Here is a 21,277-nt window from a genome sequence, read left to right as displayed (position 1 = left end):
CCAGGATTTGAAGTAAGGGGGGGCAATGAACAAAGCAATGTAGAACCGATAGCCACGTGAGCTGATTTTAGTCACATATAATGATATAATAATAGTATGTTTTATAAGTCTTAACCAAAATAAAATTACATATCTATCAATTTAAATTTAGCTCTTCGACTAGCAGCAAGATCATATGCTGTAATAATATCATCAGTACTGATTGATGCAGCCAATTCCTTCTCAATATAAATTACCAAACAATCTCGCAGAAATCCATCTCCCATTGTACATCTGAGACGTGTCTTCGCAAGTTTCATAGCTGAAAAGCATCTTTCGGTGGTTGCAGTTGATACTGGAAGAGTTAATACTAATCTTAATAACCTGTCCACCATAGGATAAGATGAATATTTTCCTGTTTTAAATAGTCCACTTGTTAGATCAGCAAGTGTTGATAATTCCTTTAGTTCTGGACTGTTGCATACATCAATTTGAAAATGTGGCAGCTGACACTCTAATTGAGCTCTTTCTTGACTTGAGAAATCAGCAGGATAATATTTTTCTACCAGAGTGCATATATTGTCTATGTTGAATGTGTCCAGCCTAGGATCCAAAGAAGCACAAAGGGACAAAAGCTCTGTCGCTTGAGAACTGAATCGATCTTCTAACTCTGCTAGCTGTTGATCAATTGCAACATTAAACACATCTACTTTGTAATGGTGAAAGGCTGTGGTGTTGTCGTTCTTGTTTCGAGATTTTGTCACATCAACATACCTACAAATGGGAAGATATGGATTGATTGATGAACAAGTGCAATTTAACAAAAGAATAAATAATTTGGGGGGAAAAACATACTTCTTACTCAGATCCGGAATATCAATTTCGTGCTTTCCACAAAATAATTTGACCTCCTCAAGAAGAGGTTCCCAACCATTATCTCGCAACTCACCAAGCAACACTTTTGTGGTAGAAACAGAATCCACCGCATTTAAGATATCAATGCTCTTCTTTTGGAGTGTCTGGCACAATACATCAGTGATCTTCATAATCTTTTCCATTAGGAGTAGAATAAACACAAAATCAAATGTGACAATGATTCGTAAGGCACCACTGGCATCTCCCCGAGAATACTTTGAAACTGAACGATCATTAGCAATGTTGCGTAGGACTGAAACTGTGGCACCAAACATCTTCTTTAAGCTTAGAATAGACCTATAGTGGGAACTCCATCTAGTGTCCCCTGGCCTTTGTAGGGAGGAAATCTGATTTGCCCCTCGTCCTGTGTCAAGCTCTCCCAATTCAATTTCATGGGCAATTTCCTCTGCTTGTTTTGCTAGCAACTCATCGTTGCGCTTAGGAGAAGTACTAACAACATTTATGATGAAATTTGCATGCTGAAAAAAATTGTGTACCTCATGTACCTCCCTTGATGCTGCTACGAGGGCCAACTGAAGCTGATGAGCCATGCAATGAATATAATATGCATATGGGCACTCATTGAGAATTAGAGCTTTCAATCCGTTCCACTCCCCTCTCATGTTACTGGCCCCATCGTAACCTTGACCTCTTATATCTTGTATGCTTAGGCCATTAGCTGAGAGGACAGCACAAATTGACTCTTTAAGTGTCAAAGCTGTAGTATCACTAACATGGATCAGATCAAGGAAACGCTCCTTTATAAGGCCTTCCTTGTTGACAAATCGGAGGACTATCGCCATTTGCTCTTTTTTGGACTCATCTCGAGCTTCATCAACCATTATGCAAAATTTGCTATTGCCAATTTCTTCTCTAATTGATTTCTGCACTTTTCGAGCAAGTATGCTTAGAATTTCCTTTTGGACATCAGGTGAAGTGTATTTTGCATTTTTGGGAGCATTTTCCAAAACAACCTCATTAACCTCCGTGTTATAGGAAGCCAAAAGCTTGACCATTTCAATAAAGTTACCTCTATTTATTGACTCTGGAGATTCATCATGGCCTCTAAAGGGACAACCTTGGAATGTCAACCACCTATAAGTACATAAAGAAAGCAAGTTAAATTTAAATACTGCACAAAGACATGAGAATTTGATCTTATTACCTAATGCAATCAATCGTAGTCGCAAGCCTTCGTCTTCCTTTTGCAACCATTATCTCTTTTTGTTTAACAATCACATTGTCAATTTGAGCCATTGTGTTCTTAAGATTATTAAAACACCGAACAGAATAATTGTGGGCTGAGCCGGCATCTCCCATATGTTTTAGAAAAGAACATTCATTTCCGCAATTAACTTTCTTCCAATTCTGAAACCCCTTTACTATGAATGTATCTGATCCAACTTTCCCAATTGGCTTCTTAGAAAATAAAAAACATGGCAGACAGTAAGCACGGTTTGTATGAGGTGAATATTCTAGCCAAGTAAATTGCTTGAACCAGTTACTCTGAAATCGACGACGATGAGCTAATTCACTAAGTGGGTACTCTGCCAACACAGGTTGATATGGACCCTCTGAAATATAAAATCTTCGAGCTTCATCTTGTTGATCCGCTGACAATTCCAATATCTGAACACGTTTACCAGGGTCTCTCTCAAATCTAGTAGCAATAACTGGTGGATGCTCGGCAACCTCGGCTTCGATTGGTTCAGTGGTAGCAGCAACATTACTCTGATTATTAGAATTTTGTACATGATCATTATGAGTTTCCCCTTCTAGATCAGGAGCACTTGAGCCAATCGGCTTAAAAAAACTATTGATAGTCTTTCTCTTCTTCATATTAATCATCTGTACGACTGTACGTGCATCATGAAACACATAAATAAAAAATACCTAAGATTTATAACCTAGAAAAATAAAGATAAGAGAAAACAAGCTGCGCAAACGAACCACAAATCCAGGAGACGCTGCTGCCTGCTACGCATCAGCGCATGGCTGGCCTCATCCTTGAATCCTTGGATTGATTCCTCGTCTTTTTTTTGACTGGCGGCGGCGGCGGCAGGAGAAGGAACAGAACAAACGGAGGAGCGACTGGACGACTCGGTATTGGCGTCTGCGTCTGGCGGCAGGAATAAAGGTGTATTTATTAATTGGGCCAGTGCCCAGGCGGCCAGGAGCCAGGCCCATGCCGCTTCCAACTCCAACTCCAACTCCTCGTGACTGCCACCGTGATAGATTGAAGTTGATATTTGACCAACCGGCCAGGCCACAGGGGGTGCCAGGTCCACTCCTGATGGGTGGTGCCCGACAGGGTCAGGGGGTGCCAGGCCCCCCCCTGCCCCCCCCTCCCTCCGCCACTGGGTGTTATGATCTAGTTAAGACTAAACTAAATGGTGCGGAGTTTCGCTTGCACTAACTATAGATGTTGTCATTAGTCATCTTTATTAGGCACATTGGTCGAGATAATCGCCGAAACTGTTTGTCGTTATTTAATAACTGAAAAGTATACGTATTAGTTGTAGATTTTTCCCTCTACGTGTCCCAGTTGTGTATTGTCCGAAAGCAGGTACAAATTTTCGTCAGAACATCATATAAAGAAAAACAGAGGGAGTGTCAAGTGTGTATCATTTTCATGGACAGGTCCATCAGCCCTTTGCATTCCTCGCACAGTAGTGTAACCACCGTATGCACCCTCGAAAAAGTAAGAACATACAAACAACCAGCTCATACCTTTGCTAAGCCTCCAAAGGAAAGCTAATCGCAGATCTAATCGCAATTAGACAAGGCTGGGCCCACCATGATAGCGGACAAATAATAAAAAAATGGTAATGGTCGCATCGCACCACCGTCCAATTATCACCGCTCGTCATCTACTAATCGTCCAACCTGCCGCCCCATGACGTCATCCGCCATGTTCTCACTGGGTAAAGTGAAGACGATGTCCATTGCCAAAGCACGCTTCTCGTTTTAACCGTCCGATGGCACCTCTGCACATCCGACGGCCAACGGCCTAACAAGTTCATCCTCACGTTGTCTTGCCCTTATCAATATTTCCTTACCAATATTACGGGGGTGTTTGGATACACCCCACTAAAGTTTAGCACATATCACATCGGATGTTTGGATACTAATTAGTAGTATTACAACATAGGCTAATTACAAAACTAATTGCACAGATGGAGTCTAATTTGCGAGACGAATCTATTAAGCCTAATTAGTCCTGATTTGACAACGTGGTGCTATAGTAACCATTTGCTAATGATGGATTATTTAGGTTTAATAGATTCGTCTCGCGAATTAGCATAGGGTTTTGCAATTAGTTTTATAATTAGCTCATGTTTAGTCCTCCTAATTAGTATTCGAACATTCGATATGACACTGCTAAAGTTTAGCACCTGGTATCCAAACACTTCCGTAATGAAGCCCATTTCTTCTTTTGTTGGTTCATCCTTGGCAAAACATCATAAATGCATCTGCACCCCATAGGCTTGCGTTGTTGTCTCACATCTTCATACGCAGCACTGCACCATGCATGTCAACTTCGATGTCCAAACAATAGCAACAATATATAAAAAACTCTTTTTTTAAACTTAAACTAAATACAATGATGTTAATTTGTTCGTAGCAGCAAAAAAAATCTCTTGTGTGCATGAACTTCGTTATATCATGATTTAGTTGATACAATTGAGGTGCCACCTTTTTCACCAGTGACACAGAAGAGATGGTAAATCAACTTGTGTTCAAAAACATCAGTGGTTAGATGCTTAGATGAGCATATATCAACTTTTTATTAAGGAGAAACAGCTATTTCCAAGTTCAAGTGACATTTTCTCTATTTAATCATAGGTAAACACAGTATTGCGAGTATACAGCTTTCAAACTACTATCAAATATTTGTGTAAAGAAAAGCAAGAAACAATCTATGCTCGTCCACATGCAGGCCACGGACGTATACTGCTACCGTACGTAGCATTATTCACCACCACCAAATCACAAAGTTCAATCACCTTGTTCAACCACTGAAAAAAAGCAGGCAGGGAAGCACCAAACACTGGGGCTGTTCACAATTCCCTCACAAACGGAGGCGCAAATCGCAATTTCCACGGGCATGCGATGGTGCATGGCATGGGGGGTCATGGCCCCATGGCACCATGCATCCATGCCATGCCCGCCCCCGAAAATATCAAGGCCATGTCAGCAGCGCCAGGAGGCGGCATTCCCGAATAAGTATCTCCCTCCCCGCACCCGCGTGCACCCACCTGCCCATAGCCAACCGACGCGTGGGCCCCGTGAAACCCGATGTCTACATGTCAGTGACTCTGGTGCGCCGCGTGGGCCTCCACTTGTGCCGCGCCAGTGAAATAACGCGGCCGCACCACCACCACCCCCGCATCGCGAAAAAATCTTTTTCTCGCCTCTCCTCGCTCCTCGCCGTTTCTCTCTCCTCCCCTCCTCCTCACCCGCCGCCCGCCGCGAAATCTGAGCACGGACGCCGCCGGCTCGCCGCGGAGAGCCTCGGATTAGAGCGCGCCCCGTCGAGGTAATGCTCCTGAATTTTCTCGGATTTTTTTCTGGACGGGTTTTCGTTTTTTCCGCGCCGTATTTACTACGGTTTTGCCCGGTGATTTACGGCTACCGTTCGCGGTTACTGGTACGAATCGGTCGGGAGGATTTGTGGATAATTCTTTGTTAAGGTGGTTTAGGCGGGGTTCCGCTGATAGATTTACTAGAGACGCTGAGGATTAGACAACGAAGAGTTTAAATTTTGGCGGCGAGGTTGAGCTGATTGTTGTTACCGTACTCGGCGGATCGACGCGTGGGGGATGCAATTTACTACGATTTTTTGGAGGTTGTATTTCGGCTACTAGCGCCTTAGCTCGTTGATTGAGAATAGTATGGGTTTGAGATGGGCCTAGCGTGTAAAATTATGTTCACGGCAACAAAGTGTGCAGAATTGGTAATTAGAGCGGAGCGGCAGATAATTACCGTTTTCAATCCTTTATTTAATTTATCTCCTTTGGTTAATCTGTTCGCTTGACTGTATCAAAAAATGGAAAAAAAATATTACCTTGGACCTCCAAATTAGGCATTCTATTCCTCTGGATTGTTAACCAGTACAGGGACTTGGCTGATAAGTTGAATTTTCGAAACTCCAGGGCCTTCATGGACAAGTTTTTAGATGCAGGAACCTGTGTGAACTTTCTGAAGTGTAATTGTTGATCTCCAGTTCACCTCGAATATCTTTAAAAAAACATGTTTACCAAATTGTTCTTCATTTATGTGATCCAGAACTGTTGGTTAAGCGTCCTTTTTGGATTGCAGCGCTGAAATGTCTGATGGGATAGTAATTGCTGTTTGAAAATGGTTTACCAAATACTATCTAATCCATCTAGCACTAGTAAGTAAAAGTTACCATTGCCCTTTTGTAATCGCAACCACATAGAATTTTTAGAATCAGAAATATCAAAAGAAAGTATCAAATAGATATTTCTGTGGAGTTATCTTTTTGAAACTTTGTGATGTGTTTATCTTGATGCATAATTGATCCCATACTCAGTTACTTCAAGGATGCTGCGGATAAGAAACTGATAGCTTGATATGCTAGGGGTTTTGCTGCGGTCCAACTTAATTGAAAATTTGGTATATTTAACAGGCTAGTTTCTATTTAGATTGGATGGATCTAAATATCTAATCATTTTTACTTTATTATATGTGAGATGTCAAGAACGAAGGGAAATTATCATGGTCGCTACTAGTCAAATTTAGTTGCCACTTTCCACTCATGAGCCCTTGTACTTTGTGGGCACCAAAATATACAAGTTGGTTTCATGTAACAAAACAGATAAGGATGCACGTAAATAAACTCAAATGTACATGTTTGTATCATTTATATGGTGAGTGAATTGTATCTTGATTTGTATCAACTTGTCCAGTTACATAGGTTACGACAATTATTACCTTAAGAACACCCAGTGGAAATTTCTCACTCCTTTATCTTGTTAAGAACTTTTTTTGATCAATTTTTTATTTGTATATTTAATGGAAATGTTTTATTAACATTTTGTACACATTTTCTCTGTTAGCTCCATCTTCATTCTTTTGTCAGTTCCTGTATTTCTTAAACATTAATTGCTAATATTCATCATTTTCCCCCATTCTTTTTTGCTATTTCTTTTTTCTAATGCAGAGATTTTGAAGCAACTATGTTTGGGATTGGTTGATATGATACTTGTTCACGTTGGGGGATGCAGATCCCCCCTCTGTGGGGGTTGATTGAAGAAGTTAACACAGTACTCTTAGAAGAACTTGTGTCTTACTGAAAGTTTCTTGGTTTCGAGGCAAGTAGCATTGCTAAGAGTTGGATCTTGGTGGCATAGATGGATGAACTGACTGGCAACTTCAACTCGGTGTTGATTACAGGTGCTCTTACTGTTTAGTGCAGCAGTTTCTGTAGTTTCTTTCTTTCCCTTTGAGAGCCTTTCTAGCTTCTTGGGCAGGCTCTTGAGCTACCAAGTATGTCAGCTTCAAATGAGAAGTGGATCGATGGGCTCCAGTTCACATCACTGTTCTGCCCTCCACCCCAGGATGTGGCACAGAAGCAGGTATCTTTGTTTGCTAGTTGAATTTTGTTATCTATGATATAATTTTCAAGATACCTAATGTAGATTGCAAACTTCTCTGGCCGCGTTTCTTTTTTGAAGGCACAAATTTTGGCCTACGTTGAGTACTTTGGCCAGTTTACAGCTGACAGCGAGCAATTCCCTGAAGATGTAGCACAGGTACCACATCTTGTACACTTAGTATTTGTTGTGGCAAAATGCATACCAAATGTGTTTAACTTGTATATCTTTTTTTTGGTGCAGCTCATTCAAAGTTGCTACCCGTCAAAAGAAAAACGCTTGGTAGATGAAGTATTGGGTAATACAAACTTCTGATAAAAAAATGTCACTGAACAGGAAATTCAAGAAAGGGTCTGACATATTATTTTTCCTTACATCATACAGCAACTTTTGTTCTTCATCATCCCGAGCATGGTCATGCCGTTGTACATCCAATTCTTTCACGTATCATAGATGGGACTCTGTGCTATGATAGACATGGTGCCCCATTCAGCTCCTTCATCTCTTTGTTTAGTCATACTTCTGAGGTAAGGCCCTTACTATCCTGCTAGTGCTAGATTCAAGTGCATTTCATTATTACTTCTATACTGTCTCATGAGCCTTTCTTTTTCGACTGCAGAAAGAGTACTCAGAGCAGTGGGCCTTGGCATGTGGAGAAATTCTTAGAGTCTTAACCCACTACAATAGGCCAATATTCAAAGTTGAGCGCCAACATAGTGAAGCTGAATGTAGCAGCACATCCGATCAGGCAACATCCAGTGATTCCACAGATAAAAAATCTGATGATTCTCCAGGAACTGAACCTGACCGGAAGCCATTGAGGCCACTAACTCCATGGATCACTGACATATTACTAGCTGCACCTTTAGGCATTAGAAGCGACTACTTTAGATGGTGAGTAATAATATTCATATTCATTTTCTGTTTGCTGACATTTATTATACATATACCCGCACAATGCAAACAAGGAAACAAAGAACAGAGAATTTTGCGAGACACATACTTCTGTAATATATGGTTACTGTGATGTATGCAGATACAACAATGGGAGTTTTAGTTCTCTTCTGCAAAATGCTTTTAAGCTTGTTGGAACATATATTCTCTGCTGAAAATTGAAGTGTTTGGACACCTACTTTGTAATTGAGACTAATCACTCTGTGTTTCCTTTCAATATCAGGTGCGGTGGTGTAATGGGAAAATATGCTGCCGGTGGAGAATTGAAGCCTCCAACTACTGGTTAGTAAAATCAACAACCTATTTTTTTTGCAGAATTATAGTAACAATAAATTTATTGTTTTTCTTTATGTAGATATAGCATATCTAAATAGATATTTTTTTGAGTAAAAACAGTAGGGGTTCCTTACTGTGATCTAACTGGAAAGTTGGATTCTGAATTCTGGAGCACAACTTTTGTATTCTGAAATCCCACAAGGATAAACTATAGACAGATCAATAATCAATAGATGCAAAGGAAGATAATCAATATCCACCCGTAAATCATAATACTGATCCTTTACTATATGTTTGGATTTTTAAGTGACAACATATGTCCCTGATTCTATGGTTCGCTAACAAATCATTTGAGCATACTTTCCCTTTTCTGTAATGTGGAGCACAATATTTATTCTTATACTTGATGCTAATGTTTGTTATGTATGCAAAAAAGCTAGAGTAACACATATCTGGGTGATTTAGCTTGCAGCCGAGGATCTGGGAAGCACCCACAACTTATGCCATCCACCCCCAGATGGGCTGTTGCCAATGGAGCTGGAGTTATATTAAGTGTCTGTGATGAGGAGGTAGCTCGTTATGAGACAGCAAATTTAACAGCAGCAGCTGTTCCTGCACTTCTGCTACCTCCACCAACGCCGGCGTTGGATGAGCATTTGGTGGCTGGCCTTCCCCCTCTGGAACCATTTGCTCGCTTGTTCCATAGGCAAGCTCCAATCCACTATTATGCTTAATCAACTTCCCAGATAATTTATTGATGGTTTATTTTCCTGTCAGATACTATGCAATTGCTACTCCAAGTGCTACGCAGAGGCTGCTTTTTGGTCTTCTCGAAGCACCTCCATCATGGGCTCCTGATGCACTGGATGCAGCAGTGCAACTAGTTGAACTACTTAGAGCAGCAGAAGATTATGCTACTGGCATGCGGGTATGGCATATTTAATAGTTTATCTTTGGGGAGCAAAATTATCAAGTTGCCTCATGATATAAAATTGTCCAACCATCATCTTTTGGTTTAAATCTTCATTGACTGTGGCATTTATTTTTCTTATAGCTTCCAAAGAATTGGATGCATCTGCATTTCTTGCGAGCAATTGGAACTGCAATGTCAATGAGAGCCGGTATTGCTGCTGATACCGCTGCTGCTTTGCTTTTCCGCATACTTTCCCAACCAACACTACTTTTTCCACCACTGGGACATGCCGAAGGAGTTGAAGTACATCATGAACCATTGGGTGGCTATGTATCATCTTATAAGAGGCAGGTATGCAATATATTCTGCACCCATTTATTTCACATTTATGAACTCATTTTCCTTCAACCACCTTTCTCAAATTTGAGTAGTATGGGTGCTGAAAAGCTTGTTTAGTGAAATGACAGCTAACCACATTCTCTACCCAGCATTTTTGAGCTAGTTTATTATCATCAAACTAATTTCAAGACAGAGACCCTATACATGGTTATTTAGGGTACTTGATCAGCCAATACAATGTTAACTGACAAAACATCTATAATTAATTTATGTGCATCTCAAATAGAAAACTGCAACATTTATACCCGCTTATATGACATGTTCCTCCGGTTCCCTAAAAATTATTTGGTGATATAGGATGTCCGTTGAGGCTTTGACCAATATTCTTTGTTATAGCCCTTTACAATATTCAGTTACATGACCGAAAGATGGAAATTAGCTTCCCTGACTTGTTGCTGCCTTTTCTATTTTGCATGTTAATTTTCTCGCTTGGGCCTTCAACTACCCGAAGTTGGAAGTTCCTGCATCCGAAGCCACTATCGATGCCACTGCACAAGGAATTGCTTCCTTGTTGTGTGCTCATGGCCCTGATGTTGAGTGGAGAATATGTACCATCTGGGAAGCTGCCTATGGTTTGCTACCTCTAAGTTCATCAGCAGTTGATTTACCTGAAATTGTCGTAGCTGCCCCGCTTCAACCACCTACACTGTCATGGAGCCTGTACTTGCCATTATTAAAAGTATTCGAGTATCTACCTCGTGGAAGTCCATCTGAAGCATGCCTGATGAGGATATTTGTGGCAACAGTTGAAGCTATACTCAGGAGAACTTTTCCTTCCGAAACCTTGGAACAATCTAGAAAACCAAGAAGTCAATCCAAGAACCTTGCTGTCGCCGAACTCCGCACAATGATACATTCACTCTTTGTTGAATCCTGCGCCTCAATGGATCTTGCCTCCCGATTACTATTTGTGGTGTTAACTGTTTGTGTCAGTCATCAAGCTTTGCCGGGGGGCAGCAAAAGACCGACTGGTAGTGATAACCATTCTTCTGAGGAAGTCACCGAGGACTCAAGATTAACAAATGGAAGAAACAGATGTAAGAAGAGACAAGGGCCTGTTGCTACATTTGATTCATATGTTTTAGCTGCAGTTTGTGCCTTGTCTTGTGAGCTTCAGTTGTTCCCTTTCATTTCTAAGAATGGTTCACATTCAAATTTAAAGGATTCCATGAAGATTATTGTACCTGGAAAAACTAATGGGATCAATAAAGAGCTACACAATAGCATCAGCTCAGCAATTCTTCATACTCGCAGAATACTTGGCATCTTGGAAGCTCTTTTCTCCCTGAAGCCATCATCAGTTGGTACCTCATGGAGCTATAGCTCAAATGAAATAGTTGCAGCAGCTATGGTTGCTGCTCATGTTTCTGAGTTATTTCGTAGATCCAGGCCATGCCTAAATGCACTCTCTTCACTGATGCGATGCAAGTGGGATACTGGGATTTCTACCAGGGCATCATCCCTTTACCATTTGATTGACTTGCATGGTAAAACAGTGTCCTCCATTGTGAACAAAGCTGAGCCTCTTGAAGCTCACCTGACCCTTACACCAGTAAAGAAGGATAATCAACAAGACTCAGAGGAAAACAGTACCAGTTCATCGGATAGTGGCAAGTTGGAAAACAAGAATGGTTCAACCTCACATAAGAAAAATGGTTTCTCAAGGCCACTCTTGAAATGTGCAGAGGAGGTTCGAAATGGCAATGTTGCAAGTACATCTGGGAAAGCCATTGCAAGCTTACAGGTGGAAGCATCTGATTTAGCGAACTTCCTTACCATGGATCGGAATGGGGGTTACCGAGGTTCTCAAACTCTCCTAAGATCTGTATTGTCAGAGAAACAAGAACTGTGCTTCTCTGTTGTCTCATTGCTCTGGCAGAAGCTCATAGCTTCTCCTGAAATGCAGATGTCTGCAGAAAGTACATCAGCTCACCAAGGATGGAGAAAGGTATGTATGTGTGCTTATAATCATAGCTAAATAGTGGTGTGAAGTCATCAATATTGTTGTTAGCATTATAGAATACGGATGAATGACAATCCTTGTTTCTGATGTGTAGGTTGTAGATGCGCTTTGTGATGTCGTTTCAGCCTCACCAACCAAAGCTTCAGCTGCTATTGTTCTACAGGTCAAGATATTGCTGTATTCACATGTTTGATCAAAACTAAATTTGGTTCAAAAATTAGCTTTTGTTCTTGATTAATTTATTTCAAAACAGGCATTTTCTTTTACTATGATGCCTATACATGAAGATGTACTATTATACGATATCCTATGTCATCTTTCTTGACGCATATTTGTTTCGCAGGCTGACAAAGACTTACAACCTTGGATTGCTAGAGATGACGAGCAAGGTCAGAAGATGTGGAGAGTCAACCAGCGAATAGTGAAGCTTATAGCTGAGCTTATGAGGAACCATGATAGCCCAGAAGCATTGGTGATTCTTGCTAGTGCTTCAGACCTTCTACTTCGTGCTACTGATGGAATGCTTGTCGACGGTGAAGCTTGTACTTTACCACAACTTGAGGTGACATCTCTTTCAGTCATCAGATTTCTTCACTGGAGAATACAATTACTCCCTCTGTCCCAAATTGTAGGTCGTTTTGGCTTTTCTAGGTGCATAGTTTTTGCTATGCATCTAAATATAGTGTATGTCTAGATGCATACAAACACCTATGAACCTAGAAAAGCCAAAATGACCTACAATTTGAAACGGAGGGAGTAACAAAATCACCTGTTCTATTCTGCTGTCATTAGACACCATCAACTTACATTTTCCATATGCTTGCTGATGAATACATGCAGCTTCTGGAAGTAACCGCTCGAGCAGTCCATCTCATTATTGAATGGGGAGATTCAGGTTTATCAGTTGCTGATGGCCTCTCTAATCTGCTGAAGGCATGCTCTCTTCTCTGATCTCCTACCCAATGATTAGAATAACACTCATGACTCATGCATCCTTCACAGCACAGCATGCTAACTAACTATGACTTGCAGTGCCGTCTATCACCCACGATCCGCTGCCTTTCTCACCCAAGTGCACATGTGCGCGCACTCAGCATGTCTGTCCTTCGCGACATCTTGAACAACGGACACATAACCCCCAGCAAGATCATCCAAGGAGAACAACAACGGAACGGTATTCAGAACTCGTCCTACCGGTGCCTAGCAGCATCCATCAACTGGCAGGCGGACGTGGAGAGGTGCATAGAGTGGGAAGCTCACAGCCGCCGCGCCACTGGGCTGACGCTTGCCTTCCTCAGTGCAGCGGCTAAGGAGCTCGGCTGCCCCCTCCCTTGCTGACAAGGCCATTCCTGGAGCTGACATCGGCGGCCACGGGGCTGACGGCAGGCAGTCGCTGCAGGGTCAGCGAGTAGGATGCTAATCTTTCTCGATCAGGGATGACTTGCTGGCTTATTTACATGGTACTGATATTAGGTGGTGTTTCCAAAGCATATACGGGGCCTTTGCTCCCATGGTGCGATTTGATTTCAATCTGACGTTAGATGTTCAAGCATATGTAACTGCTTGTGTTGTACGTAACCTGTATGCATGTAAGCCTGTAACTTTGTTTCAATCTGGTTACTGGAGAAGCGGAACATATCTTTTCGTTTTACTGCTACAACCGGGAGCAAGAACTCGCCTATAAATATACATATCCCCACAGCTTCCGATTGAATCTGCACATTTGGGAACCAGGCATCAGCGCGGTGTTATTGTTATTTTTTTTGCTCATTTTGATCTAGCGGTAGCAGTTGGCATGTGATTATGCAGCTCTGGTAGCAGTTGGCATGTGACTGCAGCACTGGCTCCAGGTAGTTCCAAAAGAAAAGCCTATTGTGCTGTGTTTGAGTTACAGACCTGATCATCCGCTAAATTCACGAAAAACCGATGCAGCAGCTTGTGGCGTTCACACTTTCCTTGTATCACACGGTATGAAAAGATTCAGATCTCGGTGGTTGAGTCCTAGCTGTTGGTTGAGTCCAAGCATAATCAAAGTAGCTGCTCTGAGTAACCTGTCAGAGAAAATGGGAATCATGCAAGAACACAGGAACCATGACCAATCTTTGCTGTGCGAGAATTCGGAAGTTCATTTACAACAAGTGCTCCGTGTTCCCGAGAATGCTCATTCAAATATGTTTGCGTTTCTAAACTTCAATATCTCTTTGAAAAAAAGGGTAGACGACTTTAGGGTCACATTCATAAAGTAGAATTTTTTTTTGATGAAACAATGCTCCTGCACAAATGCAGTTTACACAGGATGCTGCAAGTAAATTCGTAAACAACAAACCATCACCTAAACTACTCATAACCAAAACATGACTTTGCACCTCTCCTTGTTAGAGCTTTTGCACTTGGTACAAAAAGAACCGTCTTACACCGAAGGCGGCAGTAACGAACCAGTATGCTGCTTCCAATCTGGCAGTCAACATATTTGTCCTCAAAAGAGGATTTTTGTCATGTACATTCTGTCAGAAAGGGTTGATAATGCCTACAATTTTGTAATTCTGTTTTCAGGAGCTTTGCACGAAGACGCATCACTGGTGGCAACCGAGTCATAGATGACAACCAAATCATCACAAACCGATGGGGCTCCCTCAGCCAATAAATATAAGATTTTGAAGGCTCCAGCCAATGAAGATCAGACCTTGAAGACTTGAATGGACCGATATAAACAACTATCAAATCTTCATATGGTTCTCACCTCCATTGACCATCATAATGCATATCCACGGCGGCATCAATCGAATTGTAATGCACGAAGTCCTGATTTTCGGATAAATGGTTGTTCTGTGGCCCATTTCCATTGGGCAATGAGTTCATGGGACAATACCCTGAAGACTGACTCAAATGATTCGAGTGGAAATTTTGCTGTAAAGGGCAGGGAAGAGCATTTGAGATGCCAGCATTTCTTGTCTGGTCAGTTTCATCCATCCGAGAGTCAAGTGCAGCAGCTATGTTTCCAAATGAGAAGGGATTGCAGTGATCATTTGCAGCAGGAAAGTTACATGCTGGCTGTGGGCCTGGATGTTGTGGAGATGCAAGGGTTTCCTCTGTGCGGTGCTCAATCTCATTCTGTGTAAAGAAGAGAAAGCATCAAGGACTTGGGGCATATGGATACTGCCAAAGCAGCAGCAACAACACATAAAAAGGGAACAATTCTATCTGTTAAGAGGTCTCAAGGAAGAGACGGTTTCAATACCAACAGGCAACGGCTTTAAAATTACATTTGACAGAAAATAGTTTTCTGGTGTATAGATACATGAGTCTCAGTGATGGTCAGCATTAAGCTTACATATAGGTTGTAAAATTATTTTGCAACAGTTTCATAGTTTACTCTCAGCAACACTTGTGGAGCTTAACAAGGCACAGAAAGATCCGAGCAACACTGTTGTAGAAGATGTGCTAGAATCATGTCTTTGGACAGTCACATTTATTGTACGATTATATTCTTCAGGCTTACTAGAGTCAGAATATTCTTGCTATTTAATGTCCTAATAACTCCTGTGCTATGCACATGTTTTAACTTTTTTAAGTTCTACCAAGTTCAACTGTTATTACTAGCATCAGGTCATAAACCGAAAGTGAAAAACAGTGACAACGAACCAGTCTCTCAACACATAATACTCCCTCCATATTATGTGTCGGTAAGGATAACAAGTGTTAGGAAAATTGCCAGACAAGTTATTCATATAACCTGCAAGTATGTAAGTACAGCAGCAACAGGCACCTCTGAAGCTTCTTCATGCTGACTGGACAACCATCGATAGACATTTTCCTGTCAAAGATCCATGAAGAGAACTGGTTAATCAATGATAGCTGTGGTTAAGTTGAAGAATAGAAATGGACAAGCTTCTTCATGACAATCAGAAGTCTCAGACAGAGCATCCCTAGAACACAGTAGCCATTTTTCTTCCAAGGCAAGCAGCCCACAATTATGCCTCGATTACCCTGTGTTCTAACCAATTTCAGAACCCTAATAGCAAAAATGTATCATCAATTTATGGCATTTCCCCGACGCTGCCCTCACCATCCAAAGATCGGCACCTACTCTGTCCCACCAAATTGCCTCCTTGTTATGCAGATATCGCCGAAAAAATTGGTGAGAGCAACCTACTCATAATTCGGAATTTAACACTATCCAAAACTATTGCGCAATAAACCCTTCTTCTTTGCAGATTAACAGAGCATCATGTTATTAATCAACTGCAGCATGTAAACCTGACAAACAGCCAGCACGTTTCGCTCACATTCCACAATCCCATACTGAATTCTCCGCTAAAATTCAGCAAAATCAACAAATTCCCCATCATATGCTACAATCAAAACTCTAAAGAACTCGAACAAAGATCTCATCTCCCCCTACCCTCCTCGTAATCTGATCCCAACCCGCCCGAAGAACTCGCGCCAAGATCGCAGTTTCCGCGCGATGCAGACCACCGATCAGAGGGGGGATTCTCCAAGAGAGGACTGAGGGGAACGCACCATGGCCCGGCGCTCGCCCGCGAGGAAGGACGCCTTCTGGTGCGCCACGGCATGCGTGTACACCTGGGACAGCGCGTTCGCGGCGCCCCGGAACGCCAGGTGCATCTCCTCCTCCACCTCTTCCTCCGGCCTCCTCTTCTTCGCCGCGTTCGCCGCCATCTAAGGCTCTCCCCCACCCCCTGAGCCGGAGAGAAGGCGGCGGCAACGGCGACGGGCAGGGAGGCGGGGGAGCAATCGCGTGCGAAGCGGAGAGGTGTGGCGATGGTGTCGCAACAATTGCAAGTGGCGCTGCTCCACGCCACCTCCGTGGACCGGGTGTTGGTGCACCGCGCCGGCGGGGAAGAGGGCAAAGCGCCAAGCCGCCACGTGGGCACGATTTACACGAGTCCAAAGCTGAGAAATGGGCTTGGGGTACACTCTCTCTGGGCCCAGTATACCGCTGATTTAATTAATGGGCCCGCATACCGACTTCGTAGAGAGTCCCGGCCCAGCACGCCTCTACGCGTACAGAGAGACACATTCCTACGTGTCCGAATACAACAAGAAGAAGTTGGCGCTGATAAGGAAGTGGTCGAGTGGAGGCGGCAAGCGAGGCCACCAGTGTTCAAAAATTTCCCCTGAAAATTTCGCCGTCTCCCTCTCTCGCGCGGGCTCGCCTCCTCCTCCCATTCCGTCCGCGCGCCCGCACCGGCGCAGCCTTGCTGGAGCCTTCGGCGCCCTGCCGCCGGCGGTAAGGGGCCTTCCGCGGGGCTCGTCTCCGGCGCCGCTCTGGGCCAGTGGCCTCCGCGTCTTTCTCTGCGGAGCCCGACGCTCCGGCGGGGCCTCGTCGGGCGGAGCTAGGGTTTCGCCGCTTTGTGCTCGGGGCGGCGAGATCTAGGGTTTCGATCTCAGGTATGCCTCTTCTGCCCCCCTCGAGATGTTGCGATTGATTCGTGTGATTTCGGGGCTCTGAATTGCCGGTGCTGAGTAGAGTTTGGGGATCAGGACAGTTAGGTTTAGGTTTTGACTGGCGAATTTGTGCTCTCATGCTTTGGACTGGGGAAGGAATCAGGTTTCACGTTCATTCCTTTTCCCTTCGCCTGTTTTTCTTAATCCAGAAATGAAGCAATTTCTTAGTGTAGTCGAATTGTGGGAAAATCTCTTGTACTGTAGAACGTATCCGACGAATGCCATGGTGCATGGGAGATTTTTGTTTGTTAGAAATCATAATTTCTGACGAATTGCTTCGTTTTGTGCATAAAAATTCAGAAGTTGTGTTAAACAGTTATCTCGAATCTTGGTACTGTAGGGAGTCTGCATTTTCGTTCTGTCGCAATAGATAATAAAATATTTCATTACAGTGTGACCTATAAGTGTTGCACTCCAACAAGCTGATACTTGTTTACGGACTACTGGTGTTTTTCGTAAAATCAGGTAGAAATCACTTTCTGCTGTTTGGATTTTAGTTTGTTCAGTGCTGCGTTGATGATCTATTTTCTTATTTCAGATAGCCAGCCTAATCTGGCCTCTTAGTGAAAAGGCTCCTCTTCTGACCATGAAGTCTAAGCCGTTAAATGAACCAAATGAAACTCGATTGGGCTAGCTAAATGATCGTTCAACTTGCTATCTGCAGGACAAGTGTTTAACTTTTTCAAGAGGAATATTAAATTGGATAGCTGCTGCTGAGTATTGGAAAACAATGAAAGCTCATAAGCATCGATGTAATGCTCCTGAAACAGGAGCAAATACCAAATCTACTTGCAATAAGTTGCCAAGCCTGAAAGCTGGTGCACATATCAACAAATCATCAGGTAATATGTTGGCATTATCAGTTTCCTGCCCTCTCTGGATATCTAGTTATGCAATGAAATTATAATTGAACGTAGACTAAAGTTGAAGTATGAAACTAAGTGCTTCTTGGTAGGTGCAGTTAAACTGAAACATTTGCATAACCTGTTAAGTTGCTGATAATATGTCAGAAGGATATTTTTGAGTTTTAAAGCTTACCGAGGACATCATTTTCAGGCAATATTGCTGCTAAACGCAGAAAGGGTGCAGGTTTCTCACCTGAATCATATACTGAAAGCAAGATAGCATTAACAACTGGCGGTCTTATGGAATCACCATCCAGTGATTCTAAGAAGTTTTCTGCTCGGCCACCTAATCACTCTGGAAAGATCAAGCTCCAACTTTTCCCGATAGATGAGAACATTCAAAAGATCATGCAGCAAGTGAGTTCCTCAGGTTCTGCAAGAGCTTCATATAAGCACTGTATGCAATCTTCTTGTTTGAAGGTTTTCTCTCTTGTATTTGCATGGCTTATTGCTTCATTCAATTTGACAGGAAAAACACAACCCTTATCTGGAATTGATTTTGGCTCCTCGAAAGAAGATATCCTCAGTTGTACAGCATCTGAACACAAAGTGGGGTAATTCTCAGTGTGCAAAAGGCGAGCTCATGCTCTTCCCTAATGGTACTAGAGTGGATATCATAGCTAGCAGTGCAAAATGGACGCTTAAGGATTCTTGCACAGCTGCTGATGTGCATGTTGCAGTTGGCAGCCCTTCAACATTTCGCTTAAGGTTCAGTTTGTTTTCCATAAAAAAGTTTTTTTCTGTCCATGCGCATTAATTATAAAACTGACTTTTTAATATTACATTTTATTATGAAGGTATGGTTGGTTTGGGCCCAATCTGAAGCAACAAAGCAGTGGACCATCTTTGGCATCAGTGCAGTCTGCAGACAAGACTATTGGTGTCAAGGCTCCGGATCTTGTTTTCACTGAAGAGAAACATATGACTGGTTTGAGTGAATTTCCTAGTAACTTTGTGACTCCATCCATTGTGGATAACACAAATGCAGTGCAACAGGTGGTGAGTATCAGATGTTATGTGTTTGTTGCAACATTAGTAGTATCTTTGCTTGAATTCTGATATTTTGTACATGATTCCAAAACAGGATAATCAAAGCAAAGTGGCACCACTTTCATGGCTTGACTCCATATCCAATATAAGCTTTGGTGCGCTGTTATCTGAAGCTACACCTTCTCAAGACAGCAAGCAATTGCCTTCACAAAATAACCCAAGTATTCAGATCCCTGCTACATGTGATTCATTTGACGCTGCTATTGCTTCTCTGATTGCCTGCCAGCAAGCTAGTAGCCAGCCAAGGGTGTCAAATCCATCCCTTTGGGAAGCTGAAGACACTTGCCACGCATTTGCCTTCCAGAATCAAGCTTCGAGAAGGGCATCAAGTTCAATTCCTGGCAACGGTGGTGCTGCTATGACCTCTTCTGTCTTGGGTGCAATTCCAGAAACTGGCACAGATGATGATCAGGTATAGTTCTCATAATGTTGTCTTTTTTTAAAAAAAAACTTTATGTGTTGCTTATCAGCCTTTGTTTCTTCAGCAATGCTCTACTAATGGTAAAGAAAGGGAAGCAAGCACTGAGCCATCAGTACTGGGCAGTGATCTTAATGCAAAGCCAGAGACCTCAGTGGTAAAGATCCTAGATCCCTAGCAAGCATTGTTATACTTGACGTGATGAGCTTCTTTGATCCTTTCACTGCTGATGTGATTCTTATATATATTGTGACCTATTTACTTTCAGCATGAGTCCACTGGTGACCCAGAACATGGATCATCTTTCTCTGGATTCTTGATTGGAACTGACAGTTTAGGGCTCAGCGGCTTACTCGCAAACAGCCTGGATGCATTCCAGAACTTCTCTGTTTCCTAAATCTCAGACAAGGACGCAGGGTTAATTGTATGGCCAAGGTGAAGGTATAGGTCAACTGGGTTTCTGTTTCATTGAGAGAACTAATTATTTTGGTCTTGCTGAAGCGGCTTATGTAGATAAATTGCCCATCTTAGTCATGTAAACATTTTACTTATTTCTACTTTGATACTTGGAAGAAATATATATTTTGAAGTTGTCAATAATCTATCTGTCTTGGCTCTTGTCATTTTCATCAATCATCACACCTTGCTCTTTGTCAAGTACACACCTGCCATTGGGAGCATTGATCATCTGAGGCATTAGTGCAATAACAAGTGGTAATCTGGCTACTTCTCTGAAATGTCAATTGCTAGGGGTTGGCGGGTTGCATATGCTTGTTACTCCCTTTTCAGTCAAAGAGACAAAGAACTAACCAAAACACGCTCAAAGTTGAGGACTCGAGCTTACCATTTCAGCAACTTCCTGCCTGAGGGTGAGGGCCTAGCCTGTTTGATTAATCTATTCTTCGGATATTTTCAAAGAAGATAGTATTTCGATCTCGCTGCTTTGTTGGGTGTCTGTGAGCATTGCTGAACATTGCACGTTCGTTTTAGAAGCAATTTCCAACTGAAGTTTGTCTACCAGTTGAGCCGTTCACCCTCGAGTCCTTGACCCTTGTGGCCTGACCTGATTGGGAGCAGTTCTTGGGACAGAGAGGTCTGAACAGCCATCCATCATGAATTCGCCCACCTTTCTCCCCGCCTCTCTTGTGAAAGCAAATGGCATGACTCGGCTCCACTCCAGCAATCTCGAGTCAAGCAAGTTTGAAAATGTTTCGGTTGCAAGTTGCTACGCTCACGAATTTGGCCTGCTTCGTTTGACCCATCAGATTTCAGATCCTCCCCCTAATTGAATACGCACACAGAATCAGCTTCAGAGATAGAGAGAGGCTCGTTGCAAGTTGCCAAGTTGCCTGGAGATCTGCATGCGACGCAGGGAACACATGCTTCTGCCACTAGTCAAATTCGGCGCTCTGAAGA

General features: G+C 42.6%; 4 protein-coding genes across 9 annotated transcripts; 2 read left to right on the top strand and 2 right to left on the bottom strand.

Moving 5' to 3' along the window:
• Positions 1-3,226, bottom strand: LOC111257299 (zinc finger MYM-type protein 1-like). Of its 3 annotated transcripts, XM_022826583.1 has the most exons (4): positions 2,845-3,226; positions 2,060-2,750; positions 835-1,989; positions 1-753 (listed from the first exon to the last, which is right to left on the bottom strand). In XM_022826583.1, exons 2-4 carry the CDS (start codon positions 2,740-2,742, stop codon positions 126-128), a joined length of 2,466 nt encoding a protein of 821 aa, XP_022682318.1. In that variant the 5' UTR covers positions 2,743-2,750; positions 2,845-3,226; the 3' UTR covers positions 1-125. The 3 variants fall into 3 exon arrangements, with proteins under 3 accessions (XP_022682318.1, XP_022682319.1, XP_022682320.1); XM_022826584.1 differs by having other exon boundaries at positions 2,060-3,226; XM_022826585.1 differs by lacking the exon at positions 2,060-2,750.
• Positions 3,227-5,276: 2,050 nt separating this feature from the next.
• LOC101766656 (protein GIGANTEA) lies at positions 5,277-13,733 on the top strand. 2 transcript variants are annotated; one of them, XM_004968381.4, is made up of 16 exons: positions 5,277-5,434; positions 7,082-7,314; positions 7,392-7,496; positions 7,596-7,673; positions 7,758-7,812; positions 7,899-8,041; positions 8,134-8,408; positions 8,692-8,750; positions 9,210-9,450; positions 9,522-9,672; positions 9,799-10,008; positions 10,508-12,004; positions 12,114-12,182; positions 12,363-12,581; positions 12,860-12,952; positions 13,052-13,733. In XM_004968381.4, the coding sequence occupies exons 3-16, from the start codon at positions 7,410-7,412 to the stop codon at positions 13,355-13,357; spliced, it is 3,483 nt and encodes a 1,160-aa protein (XP_004968438.1). In that variant the 5' UTR covers positions 5,277-5,434; positions 7,082-7,314; positions 7,392-7,409; the 3' UTR covers positions 13,358-13,733. The 2 variants fall into 2 exon arrangements, with proteins under 2 accessions (XP_004968438.1, XP_022682651.1); XM_022826916.1 differs by lacking the exons at positions 12,860-12,952; positions 13,052-13,733 and adding an exon at positions 12,749-12,826 and having other exon boundaries at positions 12,363-12,644.
• A 486-nt stretch (positions 13,734-14,219) lies between these two features.
• Positions 14,220-16,843, bottom strand: LOC101767070. 2 transcript variants are annotated; one of them, XM_004968383.3, is made up of 3 exons: positions 16,541-16,843; positions 15,786-15,833; positions 14,220-15,130 (listed from the first exon to the last, which is right to left on the bottom strand). In XM_004968383.3, exons 1-3 carry the CDS (start codon positions 16,697-16,699, stop codon positions 14,756-14,758), a joined length of 582 nt encoding a protein of 193 aa, XP_004968440.1. In that variant the 5' UTR covers positions 16,700-16,843; the 3' UTR covers positions 14,220-14,755. The 2 variants fall into 2 exon arrangements, with proteins under 2 accessions (XP_004968440.1, XP_004968439.1); XM_004968382.3 differs by having other exon boundaries at positions 15,753-15,833; positions 16,541-16,840.
• Positions 16,844-17,117: 274 nt separating this feature from the next.
• On the top strand, positions 17,118-20,484 carry LOC101765977 (TSL-kinase interacting protein 1). 2 transcript variants are annotated; one of them, XM_004968379.3, is made up of 8 exons: positions 17,118-17,431; positions 18,153-18,330; positions 18,545-18,750; positions 18,863-19,101; positions 19,191-19,392; positions 19,478-19,855; positions 19,929-20,018; positions 20,130-20,484. In XM_004968379.3, the coding sequence occupies exons 2-8, from the start codon at positions 18,219-18,221 to the stop codon at positions 20,256-20,258; spliced, it is 1,356 nt and encodes a 451-aa protein (XP_004968436.1). In that variant the 5' UTR covers positions 17,118-17,431; positions 18,153-18,218; the 3' UTR covers positions 20,259-20,484. The 2 variants fall into 2 exon arrangements, with proteins under 2 accessions (XP_004968436.1, XP_022682139.1); XM_022826404.1 differs by having other exon boundaries at positions 18,027-18,330.
• Positions 20,485-21,277: the final 793 nt, after the last annotated feature.

The sequence above is a fragment of the Setaria italica genome, chromosome V, assembly GCF_000263155.2.
Source record: "Setaria italica strain Yugu1 chromosome V, Setaria_italica_v2.0, whole genome shotgun sequence".
Classification (NCBI taxonomy): Eukaryota; Viridiplantae; Streptophyta; class Magnoliopsida; order Poales; family Poaceae; genus Setaria; species Setaria italica.
Note: the sequence above shows the minus strand (reverse complement) of the source record. Positions and strands in the feature narration are given on the sequence as shown.

Bases quoted from the DNA above. Each gene is read 5' to 3' on its own strand.
- LOC111257299 (XM_022826584.1), bottom strand. From the start codon at position 2,742: ATGATTAATATGAAGAAGAGAAAGACTATCAATAGTTTTTTTAAGCCG. The intron at 1,990-2,059 runs GTAATAAGATCA...ATGTACTTATAG, and splicing joins ACTACGATTGATTGCATTAG to GTGGTTGACATTCCAAGGTT. The intron at 754-834 runs GTATGTTTTTCC...TCCCATTTGTAG, and splicing joins ATTCCGGATCTGAGTAAGAA to GTATGTTGATGTGACAAAAT.
- LOC101766656 (XM_004968381.4), top strand. From the start codon at position 7,410: ATGTCAGCTTCAAATGAGAAGTGGATCGATGGGCTCCAGTTCACATCA. The intron at 7,674-7,757 runs GTACCACATCTT...TTTTTGGTGCAG, and splicing joins TCCCTGAAGATGTAGCACAG to CTCATTCAAAGTTGCTACCC. The intron at 12,005-12,113 runs GTATGTATGTGT...TCTGATGTGTAG, and splicing joins CTCACCAAGGATGGAGAAAG to GTTGTAGATGCGCTTTGTGA.
- LOC101767070 (XM_004968382.3), bottom strand. From the start codon at position 16,699: ATGGCGGCGAACGCGGCGAAGAAGAGGAGGCCGGAGGAAGAGGTGGAG. The intron at 15,834-16,540 runs GTGCGTTCCCCT...GATCTTTGACAG, and splicing joins CGGGCGAGCGCCGGGCCATG to GAAAATGTCTATCGATGGTT. The intron at 15,131-15,752 runs GTTATATGAATA...TTCTTTACACAG, and splicing joins CTGTACTTACATACTTGCAG to AATGAGATTGAGCACCGCAC.
- LOC101765977 (XM_004968379.3), top strand. From the start codon at position 18,219: ATGAAAGCTCATAAGCATCGATGTAATGCTCCTGAAACAGGAGCAAAT. The intron at 18,331-18,544 runs GTAATATGTTGG...CATCATTTTCAG, and splicing joins ACATATCAACAAATCATCAG to GCAATATTGCTGCTAAACGC. The intron at 19,856-19,928 runs GTATAGTTCTCA...TTGTTTCTTCAG, and splicing joins CTGGCACAGATGATGATCAG to CAATGCTCTACTAATGGTAA.